Below are 27,933 nucleotides of genomic sequence, written 5' to 3'. Positions count from 1 at the left end.
AATTATCAGCTTACTAGTATTGGCCATAATACCAGTGCATAGAAAAATACATTCAATTATAAAATCATTATAATTAGGGGCCAAGTACCAAAGATGCACAGGCACCTATTGTTATAGTTGGTGTTCTTATTTATTAATTATAATCATTATATACGTTTATATCTATATATGTAACTACTGGCCCTTGAGTAGCTTCAATATAGAAGCTGCATTCTGCTTTTCCAAAAGTTTAGCTTGACCTGAACTACTTCAAATTATGAGTAACTTGTAGTTTCAGAGTCTCTTCCCCAACACTGCTGCTCACCTACCTTCAGTGTCTTTCTCTCTAATCTCTCTGAGGGGTCTTCTATCTCAGCACAGGGGTAGAAGCCGGGGAAGGGTGTGAAGGGGTTGACCCGTGGTCGGCAGGACCCAGAGAAAGTTCCCATGAGGCTGCTGACGTTGCGCAGTGAGGAGAGGACGTGGGGTGAGAGAGAATGGTCCATCAGCAGGTCTGAGACCAGGTTCCTGGCCTCGTTTATCACAGATAGATCCACGCCATTCCCACTCACTGCACCCTAAGCACACACAGAGCACATATTACAACATCCATAGAATGCAAAAATTAAGCAGCAATTTACCTCAAACTTATCTGTTTATGGGACTTATACTGCCTCCTTGTGGTAACTTAGAAGTAGTGAGATTTCAAACATTGACATTTGGCAAAAAAAATTTGGTCACACTTTAGATTACAATTCTCACTATTTACTATTAACTATGACTTTTCCCTCAATTATCTCCTAATTAATGCTTATTAATAGTTAGTAAGGTATTTGTTAAGTTTAGGTATTGGGTAGGATTAAGAGGAGAATAATGTGTGCTTTATAAGTACTAATACACAGCCAATATCCTACAAATATGCATGCAAATAAGCAACTAGTTAATAGTGAGAATTGGACCCTAAACCAAAGTGTTAAAGGGATAGTTCACTTTGAAATTAATTTTTGATATGTTTTAGCTTACCTCAAGGGCATCCAAGATGTAGGTGTCTTTGTTTCCGCAGTAGTTTCAATTTTGATATTTTTAGGTCAAACCGTTCTTGTCTGTCAGTCATATAATGCAGGTCTATGGTCACTGTCTCAAAACACAAGCACAGAGTCCAAATTAAAACAATTCCCCATCGTCCAAATGAAACAATTCCCCATCATAAGTACACATTGATGGCCTAAGACACGAAACGAGCGGTTTGTGTGAGAAAACGAACAGTATTTATATAGTTTTTAGCTCTTGAAAACAGCACACGTCCAAATGGTCTGACGGCGCGGGCGAGTATAGATGTATACATAGATGTCGCCTTGGCTACGGTTTCGTTCCAATGAACTGCAGTAGCGAAGGCGACATCTAGTGTATACATCTATACCCGCATAGATATATACACTAGATGTCGCTTTGCTACGGTTTCGTTCCAATGAACTGCAGTAGCCAAGGCGACATCTATGTATACATCTATACTCGCCCGCGCCGTCAGACCATTTGGACGTGTGCTGTTTTCAAGAGCTAAAAACTATATAAATACTGTTCGTTTTCTCACACAAACCGCTCGTTTCGTGTCTTAGGCCATCAATGTGTACTTATGATGGGGAATTGTTTCATTTGGACGATGGGGAATTGTTTTAATTTGGACTCTGTGCTTGTGTTTTGAGACAGTGACCACAGACCTGCATTATATGACTGACAGACAAGAACGGTTTGACCTAAAAAATATCAAAATTGAAACTACTGCGGAAACAAAGACACCTACATCTTGGATGCCCTTGAGGTAAGCTAAAACATATCAAAAATGAATTTCAAAGTGAACTATCCCTTTAACGTTTTTTTCCATACATTGCATTCAGGCTGCACATTTGATCAATTCATGCATTCCCTGGGAATCAAATCCATTGCTAGCACCATGCTTTACTGTTTAAACAACAGGAAGGCCATCCCACTGCTCCAGACTTGTGCGAGTAGTAACTGTAGCAAAGAATGACTCATTCCCGGAGCCATCCATTTGATAAATCTAGCCAAGTAGCAAAGACAGTTTTTGATGATATCCACTCAGCGGAAAAAAGGAACCGTTCATAATGATATTGCAGGAAGAACTCTGGGTGTATCTATAAACTCAGCTAGTTTTAATCCATCTTCGGCCTTGTGCGTACATGCTGAGCTCATTTTATTGATTGTATTTAATTCAAACCTACATCATTTTTTTGAAGGGGGTGGTTCTGATGAAAGTAATAAAGTAGAGTGGAAGCACTGCTGCGACCTGCGCGTGTGTGCGTGCTCACACATGTGTGTGGTAAAAGTGCACAGCGAGCACTTCCTCCAGGCTTTGACGTCATTTGGCAAGCTTTATGTGAGCCAGGATGAGGGTTATCCACTCGCAGGTCAGCCGCAGTAATGAGCAGCGGGCAGATGGAGGGGCTACAGGCCTCAGCATGCTAACAGGCTAAAAACGGTCCTCAGATGGACGATAGAAGGGTCTTTCAGACAGAAAGTCTGTATGTGACTGACTACACAGATTACACTCTTATTCCTGACTATACATCAGTGCTATTGTAGTATCATTGATGAGATACTATATTAGTTTTAATTAATAGTTTGAATTAGATTTTCTGTTTTCACTGTAATTTCAATTAGTTTTAGTAATTTTGTTGTGTTTGTCATTTTTACATTTTAAGTTTTAGTTTTTTTAAGTGTGTCTATATAGTTTTTATTTTAGTATTCTTTTTTTTCAGTTCATCAAATTAATCTGAATGAAAATCAACTAGCTGAAATAAAGTATCGTTTTTTTATTTTATAAGTAATTTTATGGTTTTAGTTTCAATTATAATAATTATCCTGCTGTATAAAAAAGCATAAAATAAATCTTGCACACAAATAATAATATATTTAATAATGTAATATACAAATAAAATAATATAATACTATATGTGTGTGTGTGTGTGTGTGTGTGTGTGTGTGTGTGTGTGTGTGTGTGTGTGTGTGTGTGTGTGTGTGTTGAAATACACAGATTAGTTAAAAGCTAAACATGAGCAGTACTGACCTGATATTGTGGCTTGTACCATTGTTTCAGGTCCCAGTCCCACAGGATCATCTAAAAGGACAAAAAACAAAGGCTCTTTAAAGCACATTTCTTTCACAACTGCCACCCTGCTCAAAACCTATGGAAAGTTAAGACAAAGAAGCAGTTAAATTAGTTATTTTTATGTTGCTGACGTTCCTATAAGCATTTAAAAAATAAACACTTTTCTAAGTATTGGTTTGTACAACAGTTTGATGTGGGAGTGAAAATTGTCAACACCTGAGCAACGTTTTTTTGCGAGCAGAAAGCTGCTAAACGAAAACCATTCTGGCGCTTGCAAAGAAAAAAAAGAAAAGAAAACCACTTTAACCACAATGAGACGTCAACAATAGCGCTCACAGATCTTATCTAGCCAAACTACGTCATTTGACTGCATTTCCACGTTATCTGTCTCACAGGCTCAGAGGAAAGTCACCCAACAGAAGCCAAGTCCCACAACACTATCACTGAGATAGGTCACAGACTCTGCCTGTTTTCTGCTATCATGAAGTAGCAAAGCCACTTTTACAGTTACACTGTTAAAAAAAAAAAAAAAAAAAAAAAAAAACCTCAAACTCATTCTTTGAAAATTTAACTAATCCATTACACACCCAAACTTTAAAGCAAACTTGCACAAGTCACAATACAAGGCAAAACAAAACACACACACTTCACACACTAAATAGACATTTGATAAAATGTGATTTCATTATGCATTGCATTCAGCTAAATATGACTTTTTTCATTTAGCAAATTTATGAAATATGAGACATTTTAGGCTAGGTTACAAAAAAGAAAGAGTTCATTTATTTTTCCAATATCAATATTTTGGTTAAAATTGACATTCTATGAATGTATATGAGAATGTATATTTTAGTTACTATCACTAATATGTTTTAAATACGTTTTTGAAAATCACCGTATAGCATTTTTTGCAGTGCTGCAGAGTGACAAATTAATTTTCAAAAGGACATATTCCATGCAGTTGTATGGCCTCATTTTAATCGAAAGACTTCAAGTATAATACTTTTACAAGAATTAGAAAAATGTTGTTTAAGATTAAGGGATTTATAACCCATTTATTTTTACATTTTCTGCACCAAGGAGTCTGGTTTACTTCCGTTTACAACAATAAAGAGAGATAAAGCCCTTTCTTTCGGGGATATGGAAAACTTTTCAGGGTACGTCGGCAAAAAATATTTTAACAACCAAGCAAGCACAAATGAACAAGAGTTCAGCCTCATTATCAAAACAGCGGCATGTCACAGTCTTAAAATAATCAGTCAAGCAGAGTTCGAGAGAGTTCTCGGCCAACAACGGCTCATGTGTGAGCGGTCGCCATGTTAAACTCGGAAAGTCACTGTAACTGAATGGCAGAGCAGCGTTTGACCACATGGGGGAGTACTGGTGACATGTGAGAGAAGAGGCTCAGAGAAGCAGAAGTGCTTGCACCTGCGCTGGCCGTGTCATGTGTCACTTGCAGCAGCTCTGATCTTTAAAACCAGCACTCAAAGCTGTCCAAAGACATGACCACAGACTTTTACTTATCCGACACGCACGAGGCTCAGAGGGCAACAGATGGAACTGATGGAAACACTCATCTGTGAGACTGCAAACTGAGTCAATACATTAAAAAATAAAAACACAACAACAAATGAATACACATCAAGACACAGATGAAGACTCATTTGAGTTTAAATGACTCAGTTCCATCCCTGGATCTGGATTTGTTTATGATGTCAACACAGTGCATGGCCTTTTGCTCTCAACTCAGATGTTTCACTGATCATCCAGATATGATCACTGTTAGCTGTCAGCATCGGCTTAACACCATCAGACATTTAGTATGGCAAATAAGCACTGCCATGGCAACCTGACAGAGGCCAGCAAACAATAGCACAAACGTCATGGCAACCATGATGGCGGGAGATAGATGGAGGAGAGATGTGTCAGAGGAGTCAACACTCTCTCACATACAGAGTTTTGAGGGTCAAAAATGGCCACTGGTCAGATACGTTTCCATCAAATCAACCATTTGGCATAGAGCTTGTTATCTACACAAACATAGACTCAAACCCTCTGAACGCCCCACAATGTCACAGAGTTATCAAATCTCTCTACTTTTGTTCTTTACGGTCTGTTGAGCTAGTAAACTTCACAGACGTAACAGAGATTACCAGAACAATAAAGGTGGGGTTGGTTTCATAACCCTGTTTCCTTGAATTTCTTACAAAATTTAGATCCCGGTGCGCCTGGTATTAACTATTAAGATCTGTTTTCGTGAAGTGAACAGCACTAAACTCAGATGTAAATGAGGTTCAAAACATTTTGTGAGGCAATCACTCAAACCACATTCGTACATTTGTGATTACATTACAAATACGTGCATTTTCAACTAATTCGTCCTGATATATTACTGTTCAAAAGTTTAAGGTCATTAAGATATCTTGAAAAAGGAACGAATTACTTTTATTCTGCAAGGATGCATTAAATTGATCAAAAGTGATAGTAAAGCCTTTTACATTGTTACAAAAAAAAATGCTTTTTATAACCTACTTTTCTACTTTCTTTTTAAAGACATCAGTATTATGTTTTCCACAAAAAAATATTAAGCAGCATAACCATTTTCAATATTCATTCTAAATAATAATAATAATAATAATAATAAATGTTTCTTGAGCACCAAATCAGCATATCAGGATGATTTCTGAATGATCATGTGACACTGAAGACTGGAGTAATGATGCTAAAATTGAGCTTTGCCATCACAGGAAAAAATTACATAAAATATATTCAAATTAATAAAGAAAACAGTTGCTTTAAATTGTAATATTTTCACAATTTTCTTTCAACGGTATTTGTGATCAAATAAATGCAGCCGTGGTGAACATAAGAGACTTCTTCAAAAACATTCCAAAATCTTACAGAACCCAAACCTTTGAATAGTGTTATGTGACTGCCTACATACCTGTCAATCAAAGACAGCAAAACAAGTTGTTGTTTTTTTTCACCAGGTGCATGCAGCTTTAAAAGAAAAGAACATTTTTGAAAAGTGCACACGCACACACACACACACACACACACACACACACACACACAACTTCACAAGACTAAAGACGGATGTTGACGTGACGCATATCAAATGAAGCACAGCTAAGATTCACTCAATACAGATACTCCTGTATTCCACTGTATTTTTTTTTAGATTAAAATGCATGTACATTTGAGAGGAACACCATGCAAATCTTCCTTCTACACTCTGACGAAGTCATTGATGTATGTAGTCATGAAATCCCCTTGAAATCTGATCACAAGTGGTTACATGAGGCACACTTGAAATGCAACTGGTGTAAACACCTGTAAAAAAGTAAAAGAATATTGTCTTACCTTCACTACATGTACAATCTCAACCACCATTTAAAAGAAAAAAGTTTTACAAAATATTTTGAAAGGTAAAAAGTTTTTTTTTTTTTTACAAATATAATTTATGAATATTGTTGAGTCATATTAGGGTTACACCATTTGACAACTTAACCTAGCCTTAATAAAGATCTAAAGTCAAATTATATTAAGTGTTTTTCAAAGAAGTCTCTTATGCTCACAAAGTTTTCATTTATTAGATAAAATACAGTAAAACTAGTAATATTGTTAAATATTATTACAATATAAATTAACATTTTATTTTCATATATTTTACAATGCAAATGTGATGGCACACCATTCTTCACATGTGTCACATGATCCTTTAGATCTAGAACAGCCCATTTAAAATAGAATTGTTTTGTAAAAAAAAATAAATGGCCTTTGCTGTCACGTTTGATCAATTTAATGCAGCCTTGCAGAATAAAACTATTTCATTTCTTAAAAAAAAAAAAATGCTGCCCCCAAACCTTTGAACGGTAGTGTATTTTCTTTTCTTTTAATGAAAGTTTTGTTATTATTTAGAATCTTACGATGGTTACACCCAATATAGTTTAAAAAGCAAAATTGAATTTTTAATGAAAACATGTTCATCTTATCAGAGGTCTATTTAAGTCACTGTCAGCATGAATTGCATTTAACACATTTATAACTGAACCGATTTAGACCAAAAAAAAAACATCACTGACGTTGTGTGTATTTGTATTGTACTGTATTTGTACGTGTACGTGTACGTGTACAAATAGACTCAATTAATCAGACCCTTCGGGCAAAAAGAGAGAGTGCTGTTTTTTTTTTTTACAGATAACCTGCAGGTGCATTGTGGGAAATATGTGTCATATAGTATTTGCATTACAACACTGAAGTAGTTCACTCGAAATAGACTCCAGTCTGCAGACATTCACCTACATAAGGTCAAAGTGATCATACTTTTTACGTAAACCCAAAGCTAACACAAATGATGTGGGATCTGTGCCGACAATGAGAATAAATAAAAAAAGAGCAGTCAACAAAAATGAAGAAAAAAGAAAAAGGATTTGCACTACTACATTGTCATTATGAGAGTATCAAAGTGATGAGGTGTGAGACAGAGAGTATCAGAGCATTGTATGTTTGTGTTTGAGAGAATCTCAGTTGACTGGTTAAATAACTGCACACACCATCCGAAAGCAAGAGGCCAACCAGGGCTGGCCAAACACAAACAGCATCATAAAAGCAACAGAGCCAGTCAAGAGCTTCATCAACACACAACAGACCAGCCAGTGAAGCAGAACAACAAACCAACCACTGATGAACTCGTATCACCTTACATGCAGAGACACGGGTATAGAGACAGAGCGGGAAAACACCAGTCAGTACGTCATGATTTTATGAAAATGAGAAACCTGTTTTAATTGATTAAAATACAGCAAACAGTTGGGTGAAGTTTTTTCATAGGCAAATACTGTATGATCTGCGATCAAGGACAATGAAGCAATGGCCTGATATACAACACAAGAAATGACAAGCATGTAGTTACTGTAAGCTGGTTTTGAAAGCTCTTTTCGGTAACACATTACAATAAGCTTCTATACGTTAATAATATGTAATGCAATAGAGCAATTATAGACTACATTTCTACAGTATTTATTCATCTTAAAGGTAATGTTTACACACAAATACATTATTAATAAATTAAGTTGTATCGAGGTGTATTAGTAATAAATAATAATAATAATAATAATAATAAAAAATGTTAATACTTTGATTCAGCAAGGATGCATTAAATTGATCAAAAGTGACAGTAAAGTCAGTAAAGACAGTACACATATTTCAAATAAATGTTGTGCTTTTGAACATTCTATTAATCAAAAAACCCTAAAAATAAATGTAGCGTCATTTTCACAAAACCATTAAGCATTAAGGATCATGTGACACTGGAGACTGGAGCAATGATGCTGAAAATTCAGCTTTGCCACCACAGGAATAAGTTCCATTTGAAATATATTAAAATAGAAATTAGTTATTTTAAATTGTAATAATATTTCGCAATATAACTGTTTTTACTGTATTTTTTTATTAATTAAATACAGCCTATCATAATACATGATCTTGATCTTAAAATCCCAGGGGGTACTAAGTAAACAATTAAGAGTTCACAAAACCCTTCGAAAGGGAGCAATAAAAATACCAAGACTAATATTTAAAACTTACGCCAGCAAAAACACCATGTACACAATGATGAGATCCTTATGTATTCAATGATGAGATAAATGTGGTGCTTTAGGAGAGCCCGATCATGGATGGTAGCAAGAGTGTGTGTGTAGCAGAGATGAATGTGTCCCAGTGGGTGTCAGGGAGCTGACGTCAGTGCAGGCTAACGCCCCTCACGGCTCAGCTCATCAGCAGCAGCTGTGAGTGTGGGAAAGTCTTGGCTACTCTGCAGTCAACTCCAGCCAGTCTCACAAAGACAAGGTCAATGGCCCTTTCTCAAGTCTCATCTGACCCCTAGAGACGATCACATTTCACACTGAACATTACGACTTTTCGGCTGCATTGATCTGAATTGCACATTCATGTTCTCTGGGAAAACAATGCAATGTTTCTGCATGAAATCACATATTGTAGAATCGATTTTAATCATTTTTTAATTTAGGAAACACCACAAAAGCAAGAGCACTTCTCCATAAAAAAAAATAAAAAATGTTGAAGTAAAAAAGTATTTCAAACTATGTTAATCAATGAAATATATAGCAACCTGAAACATTTTTTGTGCCAAACAATTATCTGACAGATATGTATCCCAGTATCTCCCAAATCAATGCTTTGGTCCTTGAACTTGGGTACAACCCATCCTTAATGGCTCACAGTCCTTACAGGTCATTACAGAGTTATGTGTCTTCTGGAAAGCAGTCAGTGACTTCATGCTGAGCAGTGATTATGTCTGGCTCTCAGTCGCTGGTGTCAGGACTCTGACGGACAGGAGAGAGACTGGGAAGAGGGTTATGTTGTCAAGAGGAGCTGGCAGGCCTGTGGAACATTCCCTTTGCGGAGGGGAATGAAGAGATACCCGCCGTCCTGTGCTTTTCACATAGGAGCATCACTTCTCTCCAAACTGCTGATAGTAGTTACAGATACAGACCAAACCGGTTACAAGCTTCCAACGTTCCACTTGGCCGAAAAGATATGATGGTGATTGCTTGATTACAGTCTTCCAGGAAATGATGCAAGTTATTATAAGACGCTCTAATACAAAGATGCTGTAAATGGGTTGATGCATCAGTTGCAGTTTTATAAATTATTAAAAGTGGTTATGGTGTGATAATGGAGTGTTGTTCCAAATGGAGGGTTTGAAAGCATTTCCCAACAATGTCGTCATGGGATGATTATTTTGATGGCTTTTCTCTCCACAGTAAAGACAATGGTTTTCACTTGGTTCATTGTCACATTTTGCAAAAATCTAAACCTCACAAGAACTAATCTGATTAAGGTCGGGAACGCAGTTAAGCTCTAAGACAAGTTCCAGTTCATTGTGTGTGTTGTCTTAGTCTCAGTCTAAGCTCGCTAGCATCTGGTTTAGCCATCGCCATTTGTTTTGGAATTACCGGGGGGGGGGGGGGGCTTGGAGGTGGGGTTATTCGGTGGTCAGCCAGGGTATCTGATTCGCTAGACTAGGAGGAAGGGAATCCTGTCCTGTCTAGGGATGTGCAAAACTACATATTTTCAAAATCAGTAAAACTAAGTTTGAAAGGAAAGGACTGTTTTTCAAAAAGGAATATCTTGCCTTTTGACATAGCATCTTAAAAACACAATACTAAAAGGCAAGATGCACAAAATATTCCCCGAAAATTGAAAAATAAAATTGTTGCATTATTCTTTTTTTGTATTTGAAAGCCTCTTATGCTTACCAAAGCTGAATGTATTTGATCAAAAATGCAGTAAAAACAGTAATACTACAATTTAAAATATCTGTTTTCAATATATTTTAAAATGTAATTTATTCCTGTGATGGTAAAGCTGAATTTTCAGCATCATTACTCCAGTCTTCAATGTCACATGATCCTTCAGAAATTATTCTAATATGCTGATTTGGTGCTGAAGAAACATTTATTATTATCAATAATAGTTGAACAGTTATGCTGCTTAATATTATGTATCACTTACTTTAAATTGTCAGTTTTCTTCAGGCTAATTTAATCAGTTTAATCAGTTTTATTTGCTGTAACATGTCTAATTAGAAGCATTAGGTCAAGTTTGCTAGGAGTCCCAATACTGATGACACCACGACCCTCTGTGACAGTTTAATAGAAAATAACAGCATTTATTTGAAACATAAATAGGTTGCAACAATGTAAAAGTCTTTACTGTCACTTTTGATCAAATTAATGTGTCCTTGCTGAGTATTACATACATACACACACACGCATTTTCGTATGATATCAGCAGAGCTGGGGCGAGATCATACAAGCAAAGCTCCTACGTAACAGCCAAATGCTAATCGCAGGCCACCAGCCACAGAAGTTGCTGTCATTCCCCCCTAGCCAACCAACCAGATTCTAGTCACACCAGAGCGGGTGCTGTGAACAGGTGGGGTTGCTTTGCGGGGTCATCAGGGCAGCCCTAGGGCTTGGCTGCCCTCTCTTTCGCCCTGCCTCTGCACTCAGCTGGCTGGCACAGAGAAGAGCAAAGAGCTCCAGAGTGACTGCTCTTTTTGTCAGGGCTGAAATGAAAATCCTGCTGTCTGAAGCTTGATTCAAAAAGCAGCGAATACAGTATCTGGGTGTGTGACGAGGGAAAGAAAGCAATAATTCGTGACTGTTTATGCGTCGATCTGATCAAATATTCAAACAAATGAAGCATGCAGGGCCATGCAAACGGGCCGTCCCGGCTGCTGTGCTTCTCTGAATTACAGCTCATCTCTCTGGGGTCACCTGCCTCCAACACAAACAGATGCTGATGACGCAAGTCTGCTGAGCCCCAGCCGGTTTGGTTCACCGTGCACTTCGGTGTCACAGCAACTCCATCCCAAGAAAACTACCATAAAAACAAAGGAGGGGACTCCAGGGCTGAACCCTGGAGGAGGGAATAAGTGTTTCCCAAAGGTTGGCCTTGACTTGTGTAATCAAGCTCATGTAAGTGTGGCACCAGGACAATGAAATCCAAGCTGTTTGGCCAGAAAATCTGTGTCGAAAGTTGCATGTCATTGGGAAGACCGGGCTCTGAACCTGCTGATGGTGTGATCTTACAGTTTCCTCTCTTTCAAGTCACACTCCCTCCATCAAATCTGGCTCCTAGATTGGATATTTCAGAGCTCTTCCAAAGTCCAGCACACAGAGTCATCAATATTGGGACTTCTTGTTTTCAATTTGCCCTGTGCTTCTAATAAGACATGTTGCAGCAAATAAAACTGACTAAACTGATAAAATTTTAATAATTAGCCTGAAGAAAACTGACAAATTAAAGTAAATTGTGAAATAAAGTTTACACCAAAGCATAAATTCTTTTTGAACGACTGTCAGACGTGTATAAGTGAACATTATTACATTTAAAAGAGTAAAAGCAGTGTTTCTGGCTTCAATTGCACCATGAAGACTAAAAACAAAGAAAAAAAGTAAAATATGGCAGCTAAAATCTTGAGAGCTGAAAAACTACGAACACACGTGAGATTAATCTCTGCTAAAGTCTCTGTCTCTTCACTCATTCTTCAGGTTTTGGCTCTTGGCCGCATGCCAGACCGAGAGGAGCTTGCATAATAACAAACACGTTTTTGCAGGAACAACAAAAATGCCACAAGCTGAAGAAGGTCAACAATGTTACGTCAATTATGAACTTTTTCCCACAATGGTATGCTTCAGGACTTAATGGCCCATTGCTATTTGGCTTTGTTCAACTTTATACTCATCAAAAAAAAGAAAAAAAAAAGAAGTAGACATTATACAAGTAAAAAAGAAACCAGAACCACATATCGACGTGTTTAGAAAGAATGAGGACATGAGCTCAAAACAAACCGCACAGACAAGTTATGATCTATGTTCATAATTAGCAGAAGAAACTGACACAAATGCAGAATTATCTCTGTATGTTTGACATCATTACCATGATATGTACACTGTTCAGTTCAAATGTTTGGGGTTGGTTATACATTTTAATGTTTTTGAAAGAAGTCTCTTTCACTAAGCTCACTAAGGCTGCATTTATTTGATAAAAAAAAAAACAGTAAATCAGTAGTAATGTCAAAATGTAATTTATTCCTGAGATGGCAAAGCTGAATTTTCAGCATCCTTACTCCAGTCTTCAGTGTCACTTGATCCTTCAGAAATCATTCTAAAATGCTGATTTGGTGCTCAAGAAACATTTCTTTAAACTCCTAAACATTTATGTGGAAACTGTGATATATATTTTTTCAGGATTATTTGATGAAGAGAAAATTCTAAATAACAGCATTGATTAGCTAACACAAATTATAACACAAATGAATAGTTACTTTACTGTCACTTTGATCAAATTAATGCATCCTTGCTGAAGTATTAATTTCTTTATTGAAAAAAAGAGAGAACTTACTGACCCCATACTTTTGAAGGGTAGTGTACACAGTTTGTGCTTAAAATGTATTGAAAGATACATAAAAAAAGGATACAAATTCAGAATCCATACAAAACACACTTTGGCTAGAAATATTGATTTGTTTATCATTTTCAGCCAGTTAACAGGCTCAAATACAATCACAAGTGAAAAAATTAGATTGGTGATGTTTAAATCAAGAGGATTCAACAACCATATTCAAAACGCTATAAAAACCACAAAAATGTTTGAACGGCAAAAACGTAGGCCAACATGACAACCCAATTCCATCAACTGGTCAATAAGTCACTGGGCCATCAGGCCATCCTTATTGATCCCTGAATAAACAAATAACCATCACAAAAAGTTTAAGCAGTTTGTTAAAGTCAGTTTTGAAAGCTTATCCAATCTAGTCTTGTTCCAGAGCGAGCACATAGAGTTCTAGCAGGAGTGTGTGACATATTGACTGACTCTCTCAAACTCCAGCTAATAGGACAGTGTGAAAACTCAAAAGCATGAAAGGTGAGCGCAGCCTCTTTCGACCAATTCAAACTCCTCCCCTGGATTTCTATTTATTATTGTCTTCTGAAGTCTTTCATTTCAAAGCAGAGGTTAAAATATAAGCTGCCAGGATCAAGAGGTATACAATATTTCCAAGCCAAATGAAAATAACATTAGCATTTTGGGGTTTATCATAAAATCTCTTATTTTCAGTTTATTGCACCAAATATATTTAGCAGCTTAGGGCTAGCATATTGCGTCCGTATGGCAACATTAATGCAAGCCATCAGTGTACTTTTGAGATTAGATTCTGAGAGGGTAGTCTGATCCAAAGTTAAAGCACAGCACTCAATAAATCACACACCCATTAATAGTTTCAGGCAGGTGGCATTTCATGTGGGTTCAGCTTCATCTGTGCCCAGCATCCTCGAATGCCCTCAGCTGTTCAACCCAGCATAAATAGGTCTAAATGACTGTGGACTGGCTATGTGCCCTCCCATCATGAACACCCTCAACACTCTCTCTCAATGATAAGCCTCTTGAGCTCAGCCTTCATTTGTCAGTCAACCAGTTTACCGTTTATCTACTTCTAGCAGACGGTATCAAAAAATAAACTGCTATATGGTGATGCACAAAGTTTTGAAATATTCGGTAAGAATGACATGTTCAGTGCCCTTGTTACATGTACTTACTATTGTAATAACAGTAAATTATGAATAATTTAAAAGCAAATAACCCTAAACCCAACCCTAATCCTAGAAAGTAAAGTACATGTTGTTAATTAATATAACTCAGTACTTAAATATATAATTACACTAAAAAGGACACATTAAAATAAAAGTGTAACCAAATATTCTTTCACAAATTATTTCTGCCATTTTTGACTAAACTTTGTTAGTCTGATGTTGTCTGGACGTTAATCGACACTACTGCTGAATTATCTCTGTATTTTGGACTTAAATAAATCAATGAATAAAGATACACAAAGTATTGAAATGTTTATGAGGTCTCGACTAAACTTTGTTATTCTGATGTCACCTAGATGTCAATGAACGCTTCAGCAAATTTTCATGTGAACCTGAAATAAACAAATAAATAAATGAAATGAAATAAAATAAATAAATAATTAAAAAAAGAATCAAACAAATAAGTAAATAACTAATGGGCAAAATAAACAAATAAATGGATACAAAAATGGTATCAAAAAACAAATTGTTTTGTGGTAATGCACCAAGTTTTGAAACATTCTTCAACAAAACTTTCTTGACTTTGCCTGGATGTTGATCTACACTACAGCTGAATTGTCTTGACTTCCACACTATGATGAAAGCTATTTATTACTTTATTAGTCTGATGTCTCCTAGTTGTTGAAAGGTTTCAGCCTATTTTCATGTGAAGCCAATGTGCAATACTGGGAACAATAAAACGGTGTTCAGAAATGTTACAAAGCATAATCTAAGATTGACTCTAAAGTAGCCTTTGACTTCCCTGTTGTCACCAACAAGAGCTAGTCATATATTTTATGCAAGTGACTTTGAAAGGAGAGGGCAATAAATAGTGTTTCCTGACAGACAGACGTTTATGCAGCAATTGCCTTGTAAATGAAGGCTGAACGAACACAGGCCACTGTTCCTTATAGCTTGATGGAACAGAAGACACACGCACAACGGTGTGTCTACGACAGCCTCGCGCAGAATTGATCCCTCAGAGTTTCTCCAGAACTCCAGTGTTAACATTACACCCCATAACGTCTCCAAAACATCAACATACTGGATACAACACGTCAGGCCCTGGAATGTTTCGCTACGTGGAGCACGGCTCATGCCAGACTGATTTGTGTCAAGTAAAGCCAAACACACAAACAACGCTGGCAGAGAGGCGTCCTCTCATGCGGAGGGGAAAGAGAGTCGGAGCACAACAGGAAGACTCTACCTGATATGGCCATGGCTGCCAGATAGGCCCAGGCTGGAGGCCTTGTAAGGGAACATCTGGCTTTATCTTGGAATCAGTGCGGACAGACCTCTCACATAAACACAGGCGCTCTGGAGCGCTGCAGATCTCTAGTCACTAACAAGCCTGTGAACGGCGCCGAGCTGCCATCTATTAGAGAACCCAGAGAAATCACCTGTTGACAAGTGAATCATTTACAAAAAAGTGGACGCTCAGGGCCACAGGCTTCTTAACTGCTTATCACAGCGATCGTATAAGTTCACGAGTTCTTCCTGCTTAACTCTTTCTTACATATCCATCATATCTAACGAATGAACTGGAAATCAGGGGTCTCAAACTCATGAGCTGGTGGTTGACTAACCAGGTGTTGCATCCCACTAACAGCCAGTTGAACAGTTACAACAAATTCAGTGTTAACAAAAAAAATGACAACCAAGGTTTTTTTGTTGTTGTTGTTTTTATGTGTAAATACAAACAAAAACAAAAAAAACCCAGTAAATAATGAAATGTTTATTACATAACGCATTATAAATTATAATATATATATATTTATAAATATTATATAATTGTTGTAATAATTGGAATTAACAAATTAATACATAAAGTATATTACATTAGGCATAATAAATAAATAAATAAATATCAAATAATAAAACTGTCTAGATCAAACTAGCGGTTTAATTAGGAACATCAGAAACATTGATCTGGCTTTGATGTAACTGTGAGAAGAAATATATAAAAATACATGGCAGTCAATTAATACAAGTATAAGTACAAGTATTATTTCATTTGGGAAGCAAAATAAAGTAGTTGGACGAGCTGCGCATGTGCATCAAATATAGAAACAGGCCTTCCAGTGTAGATGGCACTTGATTATGTTGGGAGAGATCTAGTTGTCATGTCATGACAGACGGGCGTTGTCAAACTTTTTTGATGTATGGGAGCAAGCAGGTAAGTTTGTTGTCCTAGGGTACAGTTTATATTTGTGTTTAAGGCATGTACTAAGCCATGTAGAAAAATATTGCCAACTGTAGTTCAGGCTACTGTTTAACCAACCTTTAGGAGAACTGAGGTAATCTGAGGTTTAGACTTGCAAGAGTTAGACTTGCGTATGTGAATTAATATAATTTTTTACCAAAATATAAATTGAAATTATTTTTTATAGGAAACAACAGCATCCATAAAAATTACTTTAAGATACTAAACTCAAGTCACTGTTCACCATTAAACACACAGCTATGTAAAGGCAAGATACTACAGGTAAAAACATTGCTTTTTCCACCACTGGTTAATTTAGAGATTTTTAACTATTTGGCTTTTCATAACATGTTGTTTCAGATTAGTGGAAAGGAAACATCTACAATACACTTTTTACTCTTTCCCGGCCAGAAGGAAATTTCAGTCATTTTATGAGACAACGCATCCCTACCATTGAAGGAAATTTTCAGCTCGGATGAAATGTCGACCCAGGACGAGCTACAGGACTGTGCAAGCATGAGGGCTGTTGATGGACTCGATCTACTCCATCTAGTTTTGATCATCGTTCTGAATCCCATCTGGATGTAGTCTTTGACAAAAACAAGATTTTCTCAGCTTTTTGTTCAAAATGTAGTTTTTTTATATAGCCTAACTTACCAACATTCAAATGTTGATAATAAAAAATAATGCATTAAGCTAGAAAAAAACAGGTTTTTGTTTAAAAGCAGAGGCTCTGTTCTTTCTTTTGATATATTGCATGTTCAAATATTCATACAACAAAAATTTTGGGGGGCCATGAAAATTTTGTGAAAATGATCAAAAATGCTGGGGGTGGCTGGCAACTTTTTTTTTTTTAAACACTGGCGGGGAAAGAGTTAAGTGTTTATTTTATTGCATTTATTCTATTTGTGTCTGTATATAAATTACAATATATTTCAATAATGGCCATTTTTTCCAAATAAGTATTGTTCTCATGCACTGAGCCAGAAAACTTCAGTAGCACTTACATAAACGAAACTTTACAGTTAGGTATCATTTTGTACAACATTTTATTCTTAAAAACATACTAAAACGTTTTTTTTTGTTTGTTTTTTTTTTTTTCTGGTTATTGACAGTATAAAACTCTAATCTGTCAACCAAATGAAACAAGAATATGAACCAGGCTTTATCCAAATGTTCAGATTTCTGTTCTGCAAATGTATGCAAATTAGTGCATATTTAAGGGATAAAGCTAGCGATGTCAGATTAATGTGATAGGCAATACTAGATCATATCAGATATGGTGATGATTAAGCTATATTTAGCAATATAAACAACAAGAAATGATAGTAAATAGAGATTGGAAACAAATTATACAGATCTAAAAACGCAAGCCACACAGCAGTGAGGCAGACAGACAAGACAGGTGTTGTTAAGCATTGAACACACGGGGGCTTATTATAAAAAAAAAGCAGCGGGCAGCAAGGAAAAGCTCAGAGAGCGGAGAGGGGATCAGGGCAGGAAAGGTCAGCCATCTAGTGTGCCGCCGTAGTATGTGATGCCTGCCTTTGTTTCACTGTGGGATCTCACATGTGCAAACAGGACTTCATGCTCACATGTTCTCTGTCTTCTGACCAACACACAATCTGACCAAGAAAGTACAACGAGACAAGTATATAAGCCAAACTAACATGCTACCCTTCCTCAAACTCACTGGCACAGCAGTGTTATGAGCTCACACCTGACAAGCTGTTTACTCTGTCTGCTGTCAATCGACACAAACCAAAGTATTCTGGCCAAAGGATAATAAAATATCTGACACTGATTTTTTTTCAGGGCATGCTTTGCGAAATGCCTGAAAAATGCCTTCTTGTCGCCAATGTGAGTGTAATGATTTGTTTTATGAGAAACATAAAATGGTCCTTTGTGATAGGAGTGTATTCTGGATCAAGAGTCCAAATCATGACAGGAGAGTGTACGTATGTGTAGGAACACTGTGTATGTCAGTGCGTATGTGAGAAACAAGGCCTAGAAAAATCTGAATCACTGCCATCATACTAAAAACGACCTCTTCCACCCTCTGATGTCCAACATCAGTTGATCAGCTTTACTCAAAGGCCAAAAGACACAGAGCTCTTTGAAAGATGTCAAAAGGTTTGTCTTATAATGGTATTATTTGTTACAAAAAAAGTAATAAAAAGTAAATCAAAGTCAGAATGGTATAACGACATGCAAAAGCCATTTCTGTTATCATGACAAAATTTGGTCCCACTTTATATTAAGTGGCGTTAAGTATGTACTTACATCAAAAAATAAGTGCAATGTACTTATTGTGTTCATGTTGTTTTGTAAAACACTTTTGCAGCTATTGAGGTGTGATACGGGTAATGTTAGGGACAGGTGTGGTGGATTGGGTAGGTTTATGGTGTTAGGGAAGGGTCAACTGTGTAATTACTAATGCAATTACATAAATTAATTACAGCTGTAATTACATGCAGGAATTTTTTAAATGTAAGTACAATGTAAAAACATGTAGTTACACAATAAGTACATTGTATCAAATTATTAATTTTAATGTAAGTACATAGTACTTAAAGCCACTTAATATAAAGTGGGACCCAAAATTTTGGGTGCAGAAATGACTACATTTAGTCAGCTAGGGTGTAATAAATTGATCACAAATGACCACTGATAAAGATATTTTAAATAAATGCTGTTCTATTGAACTTTCTTTTCATCAAAGAATCTTGAAAAAATTATCATGGTTTCCACAACAACAACAACAACAACAACAACAACAACAACAAAAAAAGACTGAGCACTGTTTTGAAAACTGTTTTCAAGACGAAGAAGACGAAGACGAAGAAGAAGAAGAAGAAGAAGACGAAGAATTGTGTGAACAAAAAAATTGTGTTTTGAACAAATCTTATGAATGAATGATTCAATGACAAATGCATTTTATAACATTCATTTGTTGAAGTTATTTCAAATGGTGATTTACTTATTTTGATTGCTACCATATATTAGTGTTTATATCCGAAGTAAAAACTTTTATTCCAGTACTTCTGTGGTAATTTAAATTATTGTAACACAGAAATAGTGATACTGTGGTTGAAATGACTGTTTGTGAAGCTGTTACATACCTATACATGAAAATTGATCTCTCTGGGTCAGCGGCAGCGTCAACACTGATTTGAATGTTCACTGTGATCGCACTTCTCAAAGGTTTAATAGAAATCCGCTGTCATTTAGGAATAAGATCACGTGGGTGTTTGAATCGAGATAGTGATCTTTTAACGATTAATCTTGCAGCTCTACTGCCTTCAGCTTGGGTTGTCCCTCAATCCTCAATGATTCAGAACCTCAAACAATTTAACACTCACTTAAAAAAAAAAAGCACTGCCAGGTTCCTCCTGGATCTTAATTGGCTCATGTACAGAAAAAAACAACAACATACAATTATATAATAAATATCAATACATTTCTATTTATGCATGTTTTTAGCAGTTATGATTACCAAACAGCAAAGTTAACATAAAGATCCAAATTTCTTAAGAAAGTAGTAGACAAAATCCCAAACACTCCACACTAATAGGGAATAGCCTTCCTGATACTGTTCGTTGCTCAGACTCGCTCTCCCAGTTTAAAACTAGATTAAAGACGCATCTCTTCAGCCAGGCATTCATATAATATTTTTAATCTTACAGTTAAATCCGGTCTTTAGTTCATAAACGCCAGAGGAGAACTGGCCCCCGACTGAGCCTGGGTTCTCCCAAGGTTTTTTTTTCTCCATTAGGTCACCTGATGGAGTTTTTCGGTTCCTTGCCACTGTTGCCTTTGGCTTGCTCAGTTGGGGATATTTTGGGGATATTTCATTTTAATTTTATCAATCAATAAATTCCATTAGAAACAAACCTTGTTGTATTATTTTAATTTAATACTGTGAAGCTGCTTTGATACAATCTGTATTGTGAAAAGTGCTATACAAATACACTTGACTTGACTTGACTTAATCCCAAACACAAATGTAGTAGACAAAATCCCAAACAAAATCTAGAGATGTGTGTCTCATGTCATCTAGTGTGAGCATTATTTTTCACATCACTGTGGTGACTCAGTGTTCAAATACCAGATATAAACCCCATGAACCCAAACGAGAGCACTCTCACGTCACGCGCAAACCACCATCATCAGAGCTCGGTAACACAGTGTCTGAGAAATTTCAGAGAAATCACAAAGCCTAAAGGCCTGAAACTAGTTTGTTCAGTTATTAATCTTTTTTTTTAAAGCAATCAAAACAATTAAAGGAGGAACAACAAAAGGGAGAAAACCTTCAAAATGTTATATGTTTTAAAAGAAAAATGCAACAACAAAAAAGATTGAGGGAAACAATTGCATCAGGTATCTTCATGAATTAGTTTCCCAAAGCTGTAATGGCCGTTAAACAAGCTGAATGAGTTTATAAAGGGAAAAATACTTTGGTTGGCCAAAGTCACATCATTGGAATGTGGTTGCCAGAGGACATTTCTTAAGAGAAATCTCCTCAGGATTACTAATTGACTAGGTTGACTCTCCGGGCAAGAATAGCAGTGTTTCAGCTTCTAAATGTTTCCAGAAACGAATCAAAAGCAAATATTTGACAGAGGAAAAAAAACACATGGTTTCTGATTGAAAATAATTAGTGATTACTTGGAAAAAATCAGGATAAAATTTATACATTTGACCTATTAACTGTTATAACTAGGTATAATAAACTAGGTATATCAAGGTATAATAACTAATTTTAACTGAGAAAACCGATTGCCTTAATTCATTTAAGTTGTGAAACGAATAGTTAAGAGTACTGTAAACTTATTTCAGGGGAGTTCACTAAAAGAATAATTCCTAAAATACAATTAAACTCCGCTCAATTATTTTATGTTGCTGAAACTTAACTGTATTGATTAAAACTATTTAATTTAAAAACATTAACTCTACTCTCATATAGATACCTCCTCATATAGATAGTTAGCTAGGTAACTTAGCTACTTAGCAGGCTATAGCACTCATAGGCCTGGTTTCACAAACTGGGCTTAGTTTAAGCCAGGATTAGGCCTTAGTTCAATTAGGAAAGTAGCTTTTATAAACATGCCTTATAAAAAACATTACTGGTGCATCTTGAGACAAAACAATGGCACGGACATATTTGCTAGTTCCCTCATTAGTAGCTGTTTCTATGGGCCGCGATACGGAAGCAGTGCGCCATATTGGATTGGTCAAAGCAACGGTCCGTGAACACTCGAGACGAGAGCAAGTTGACTGTACGTCTGCAACCATTAAATTTAAAAACATTAACTCTAGTCTACTCTCTTATTGATACCTAGATTCCTGCTAGTTAGCCAGCTAGTATGACAAAAAATGTGCTAATACGACAATAGACTTTCACTGTTTGTCTATCAGTAAGTGCAGTTACAACTCTGACTTAAATCTGACAGTTCGATACTGTATAGGGCTGTTTTTGCTCACATAAAACACGGAATGTTTTTATATGTCAAAAACCCAATGGAATTGAGTTTTCCCTAAGCAAACATTTGTTGATGCTGTCACATTATTAAAAGACAGTAAATAATATTTTTTATTTACCCATAGAAAAAAAATTAACCATTATCATGCCTCAGTGTAGCTACTTCGACATATGGTGTCAATTTGCACAAACCAAACAGCATCTCGAAAAGAGCAAGGCATGTGAGGAATGCAAAAAGAATACTTTCCACTTGATCCCAGTGGGCTTTAAAACTGTTATCATGATACAGACACTCCAATCACTTTTTAGGAAAAGAAAAACTGCGCACAAGCAACTAATGAGGCAGCGAGAACATCCCCAAAAATAATAAATGGGACTGGAGCAGCTCCTGCTGAAACAGTGACTAAATCTGGTTAAACCTCAGTCCTTGTCCTAAAGTCTGAGCGAGCATCAATCAAAAATCTGCCACATTCAGGTCTCTAACATTCTGAAACAACCACTGAAAGATCTTTTGATCCTTCAATCCTACTCTAGATCAGGTTAGCATACAATCTCATCACAAATCACCACTTTAAGCATAAACATGTGAGATCTTCAATGGGGTTCAATGTAAACCTTAGGGTTCTTGACTTCATTTAAAGGAGAAATCTCTTAAATTACGCATACTACATTATGTTATTATTTTTTTCTACTGATAAAGTATGTTTATGAGCTGCTTAATTAAAAAAAAAAAATGTTATAAGATTAAAAAAAAAAAATTCGTTATAACTAAATCCATAAGATGATCTCATGATGGGAAGGTTTTGCCAGAACCCTGTGAGGTTCAGAACAGTCTATCCAGTTGTGGATTTTCATTCCCTTGAAGTCATTTTTAAAATGCCTTTATGAAATTCAAACATCATATGAAACGGGCATATGTTCACATAAGAGTGTCTTAATTACACTGTCTTAATGATTCATAAAGGTTCCTCAGCCTACGTGCGGCAAGGGTGTAACTGAGTAACATCAAGCTAGCACCCGTGGCGCCCCTGAGCAGGTTTTACCTCAGCGGCCTGTCATCGAGGATACAGGTGCCCATCAGAGCACTGAGCTCCTTTTGTCCTGTGTGCCATGATGCTGAGAGCGAACATGATACGGGCTGCAGCAGGGATCGTGATAGGGCTTCTGGTCATACATCCCTTCCTATGTATACGCAGGGCAGTGTATGCTGTCATCGGGTTTCTGGGGGGTTAGGAATCAGATCTTTCTGTCAGGCACCGGGCCGTGCCAGAGAGCTTTAGCTCTGCCTCCGCGGCCGATGAAGCGAGCGTCTGTCGGTGTGCAGCTGAAAGGCTTTGCCGTGCTCCTGTATCATCCCTGTTGCACGCCACTGTGGGAGCCCTGCAGCTGCTGCAGTCATTCTCCGGGCACGAGCGAAGATGAGCATCACGCTCCATTTCCCAAGAGGCCATTCCCTTTTAAAAGCACTTCAAAGAACGGGATAAAAAGTTTAAAAAGACGCCTCAAGAAAATGGCCTGCAAAAAAACCTGTATCATCCTAGTGAATGCACTCTGACCCTTTTCTGTGTTTATTTTTTAAAATATAATAAAACAAGTCTCTTAAGCTCACCAAGGCAGCATTTATCTGATCATTAACACAGAAATACTGTTAAATATTATTACATTTTAAAATAACAGTTTTCTATTTGAATGTATTTTAAAAGCCATTACTCCAGTCTTCAGTGTCACATGATCTTTCAGTAATCATTATAATATGCTGATATGGTGCTCAAGAAACATTTTTTTTATTATTATCTGCAATTTTTGCATTAGAAATAATCTGTTGCATTATAACTTGCATTATAAATGTCTTTACTTTAGTCAATGTAATGCATCCTTGCTGAATAAACAGATTGATTTCTTTAAAAATAAATCTCACTGACACCTTTGGAACAGTAGTACATTTATATATATATATATATATATATATATATATATATATATATATATATATATATATATATATATATATATATATATATATATATATATATTATATTATATTATATATATTGGTATGCAATTTGAATATGCATTTTTTGCTCTCTCTTCAAGCACTGTAATATTTCTCTCTGACGTCTTTTGAGGAAAAAGTACAATCAACAATCAAAGCTCACTTGCCTGTTTCTTAGAGGCCTCTATTCATTAACCTGGTGGGGAACTGTATGTGCGTCATACGTGGCAGTTTGGGTGGGCCACGATTCTGATTTAATCTAGCGTAGTGCCACCACCACCACCAGAGTGTGTGTCTGCGCGAGAGCTCACTAAAGTAACGAGTCTTCTGTGCTAATGGCCACGTGATTCCCACAGACGCCTATCACACTCTTCATTAAGCCACATGCTTGAGTGGCCTTCTTATCTCTCATGACAGCTCACGTCATTCATAACACACACATGAGCAAGTACACAAAGCCCAAAAGATACACACACACCTCAGGGTTTAACAAACAGTACTTTTATGCCTCATTACTTACATTTGCGATGATGTTTTTCTACAGCCGACTATAACTTAGAGGACATTTTTTGTCAATGTGTAACTCTGTAGATTGACCTGAAAGAAACGCATTAAATGTCAAGTAGTTAAAGTCATTTTAATCAGTGACATTAAAATGATGTATTAAATATTTTATTTATATATTTAATTTAATACAATTTAAGAGTAAACTTGCATCAATAATTTTAAATATAATCTAAAATATAGCAGTCCTAGTTTAATACGTTTCATTTTTATAGAAAAAAAAACTTTTTTACTTTAAGATTTTAACCATACAAAGTCGGACAGGATCAAAGCACAAAACTGCAAAAATGATAATAAAAAAGGTAGTAAAAAGTCTTGGTAAAACACTGGAAACATCTGCCTTTAACCATTTCATCTGTTTAAAAGTAGGACTTCCTGACCAGCATAAACAAAGTCAAGAGAATTCAGGACGAGGCTCATGCGAGAGGGGGCGAGACGCCACCGCCGAAGTCAGGGCTTTTCTTTTGACACTAATGATTGACTTTTCCCCTCCTGTGAAATGCGACTGACGTCATCATCATAGCTAAAGCTCAAAACAGGGGGATGGGGGGAGGGGGCTCGCTGGAAGGGCTACATTTTATTAGCATTACATTTTCACAGTGAAAAACTTTTAATAGAAAAGGAAACATTTGGAATATTTAGGTCAGTTCTTCCAGGAGTTCAGCTTTCTGCAGGGTAGTGAGTAACAGCGTTTCATAGTTTTGCCCTCTTTCAGTGGGGTTCGCTTTCAGCAGCTAAACACACAGACCTTCCTCTGTAGCCACCACTGACGTCAGCAGTCACCTAGCAACAGTCTTTTGATGTAAAAGCAGCAGTGCTGACACTGTTTTCAAATAAGACAGAAACAGAAAGAGAGACAGAGAGAGAGAGAGAGAGAGAGAGACAGAGAGAGACAGAGAGAGAGAGAGAGAGAGAGAGAGACAGAGAGAGAGAGAGAGAGAGACAGAGAGAGAGAGAGAGAGAGAGACAGAGAGAGAGAGAGAGAGAGAGAGAGACAGAGAGAGAGAGAGAGAGAGAGAGACAGAGAGAGAGAGAGAGAGAGAGAGAGAGAGAGAGAGAGAGAGAGAGAGAGAGAGAGAGAGAGAGAGAGAGAGAGAGAGAGAGAGAGAGAGAGAGAGAGAGAGAGAGAGAGACAGAGAGAGAGAGAGAGAGAGAGAGAGAGAAAGAGAGAGACAGATGGCCAAAGAAAGAAGGAAAAAGGAGAGCAGCTTTTAAGATACTTGTGTTTCAATGGCATAATGCATTACCACAGTAATTTAATGCTTCCATGAACACACACATATATGCAACTTTATTTTTTAATAATAAAGCTTTCCAAAAACTCTCAAATCAGGCCAATTTGATTTAGCTAATACATTTTCCTTGTCTACACAGAATAATGTACACGCTGAGGAAATTTAAGTAAAACACATATTAAAAAAATATATATATATATATATATATTCTTGAAAATTATAGTACTTTTTTTTTAAATAAAACTTTAAAATAAATCTTGCTAAAAAAAAAAACATCACAGAATTCATTACAGTATTTTTAAATAAATTTGCGAAATTTAAATTGTGAAGTGTAACTACTCCAATAATAAATAAAAAAATCTTGCATGCCTCTCATTCTCGTGTCATGGAAATCTAACACCAAATGCAATCGTGATCTTTAAGCAAATTTGACAAAGGCTTCCCGAGCTCAGTAATTCACCCATGAACTCTACATACGACCCACAATTCCCTCCTCTCCGTCAGACCTGAGCATATGTTCGACCCCCGCAGCCGGTCAAATGAACAAACAGCTTTTTCAAATGCAGGACACGCATACAAGGATCAACAACCTCCTTGTGGACTTAAGAGCTACTAGACCACCTTAAATGTTTGAGTGTCTGGGAACCTTATGGTGCAATAAACCTTTCCCGATAAGCCATGCAGAAAATCCCTGGGCCTACTTAAAACCAATGAGATGTGCCGATTGTGTGGCTAATATAAAGAGGGGAGGTGTGCCAGACGTCCCCTGTTTTGACCCATGGGTCTCCTAGTCCACTTTCAACCCCGTCCACTAAGGGAAGGTGTGAACCTGTCACTTCAACACATCCAGGAAAAGCCACTTATCTCTCAACTGTTTCCATTAATGTCCCCAAAACATGTAGACAAAAAAGCAATGCATGGATACGGCGAGAGAGCGTGCGCGCGCACACACACACACATTTGTGGAGAGAGAGAGAGAGAGAGAGAGAGAGAGAGAGAGAGAGAGAGAGAGAGAGAGAGAGAGAGAGAGAGAGAGAGAGAGAGAGAGAGAGAGAGAGAGAGAGAGAGAGAGAGAGAGAGAGAGAGAGAGAGAGAGAGAGAGAGAGAGAGAGAGAGAGAGAGAGAGAGGGGCCAGATAAGAAGCTGGGGAAATGAGGAACAGCCAGAGTACAATTTGACAAGAGTTTGGCTTGGACAGCATGTCCTCAAATATTCCCCCTGTGCTAAATTAATAATATTTATCAATATTAATCATGTCAATCACATGTAATGTATTAAAGGAACCACTGCTGCACTTGTGAGAGAAAAAACAGCAACTGAAGCTGAATGAGACATCAAGACAAATAAAAAACCAAGGAAGTAAGAAGAGAAAAAAAAAGGTAGTATTAAATAAAATACTACCTTTATAGTTATAGATATATCTATATAGTTATAGATATATTTTTTAAAAAGTACCGGTGTGTAAGTAACCTAACAGCGGCACTTCAGCGCTTTAAGCAACCGCTGCTCAGCTCGGCTCAGCCAGCATGAAAAACTAAAGAGCTGCAAGCTAATTGCTGGCGATCATGACGCAAACGGTTTCCAAGGTAACAGAGTTTTGGAGTAGCCGCTCCAGCATTTCCTCATCTGTTTGCACTCACACCAGCAGGCTGACAATGCACTCGCTGCATCCTGTTTCAGTCTGCAGACAGAAGCGGTGCTGATCTCTGTTAACCCCTTCCTCCTCAACACGCTACACATATTATTACTCGCGCTACAGGTGCTGTCAGGATCTTGTGAGGTGGAAATCTGGGAGAAAAAAAGAGGGGTTTTCAGGCAGTAACAGAGGAAAAGCTGGTTTTATGTTACGCTGCTTCTAAGCGTCTACCTTAAAAATGCAACAGACAACTTACGAACTGAGAGACATGCAAAGAATGCAACGGAAAGCATCAACCTTTGAAATATTCCAGCTTGGCACGGTTCCTGGCACAACAGAACCCATTTATCTACTGCTCCCCTCAATAAAGAGCACATTTCACATTAAAACCAGCCAAACACATTATTAGATAATCAAACACGATTACATCGTGAATACACTGTAAATCTAGCTGAGACTAACCAAATTTGTAAGTTTAACAATAATAGGCGAATCATTATTATAACAAAAAAAAAACATCATGGGGGGTTTATTATAAAAACTGTAATTATT

General features: G+C 36.9%; 1 protein-coding gene across 2 annotated transcripts in view; it reads right to left on the bottom strand.

The window, feature by feature from the left end:
- Positions 1 to 27,933, bottom strand: part of pde3b (phosphodiesterase 3B) — a 59,056-nt gene that overhangs the window by 12,720 nt on the left and 18,403 nt on the right. For both annotated transcript variants that reach the window (XM_081355932.1, XM_081355933.1), the window contains exons 2-3: positions 3,065 to 3,115; positions 309 to 557 (exon numbers count right to left, since the gene is read on the bottom strand). In XM_081355932.1, the coding sequence (XP_081212058.1) occupies positions 309 to 557; positions 3,065 to 3,115 (300 nt within the window). The remainder of the gene's footprint in view (positions 1 to 308; positions 558 to 3,064; positions 3,116 to 27,933) is intronic.

The sequence above is a fragment of the Scardinius erythrophthalmus genome, assembly GCF_964197995.2.
Source record: "Scardinius erythrophthalmus genome assembly, chromosome: 2".
Lineage (NCBI taxonomy): Eukaryota > Metazoa > Chordata > Actinopteri > Cypriniformes > Leuciscidae > Scardinius > Scardinius erythrophthalmus.
This window is presented reverse-complemented; position numbering and strand designations above follow the sequence as displayed.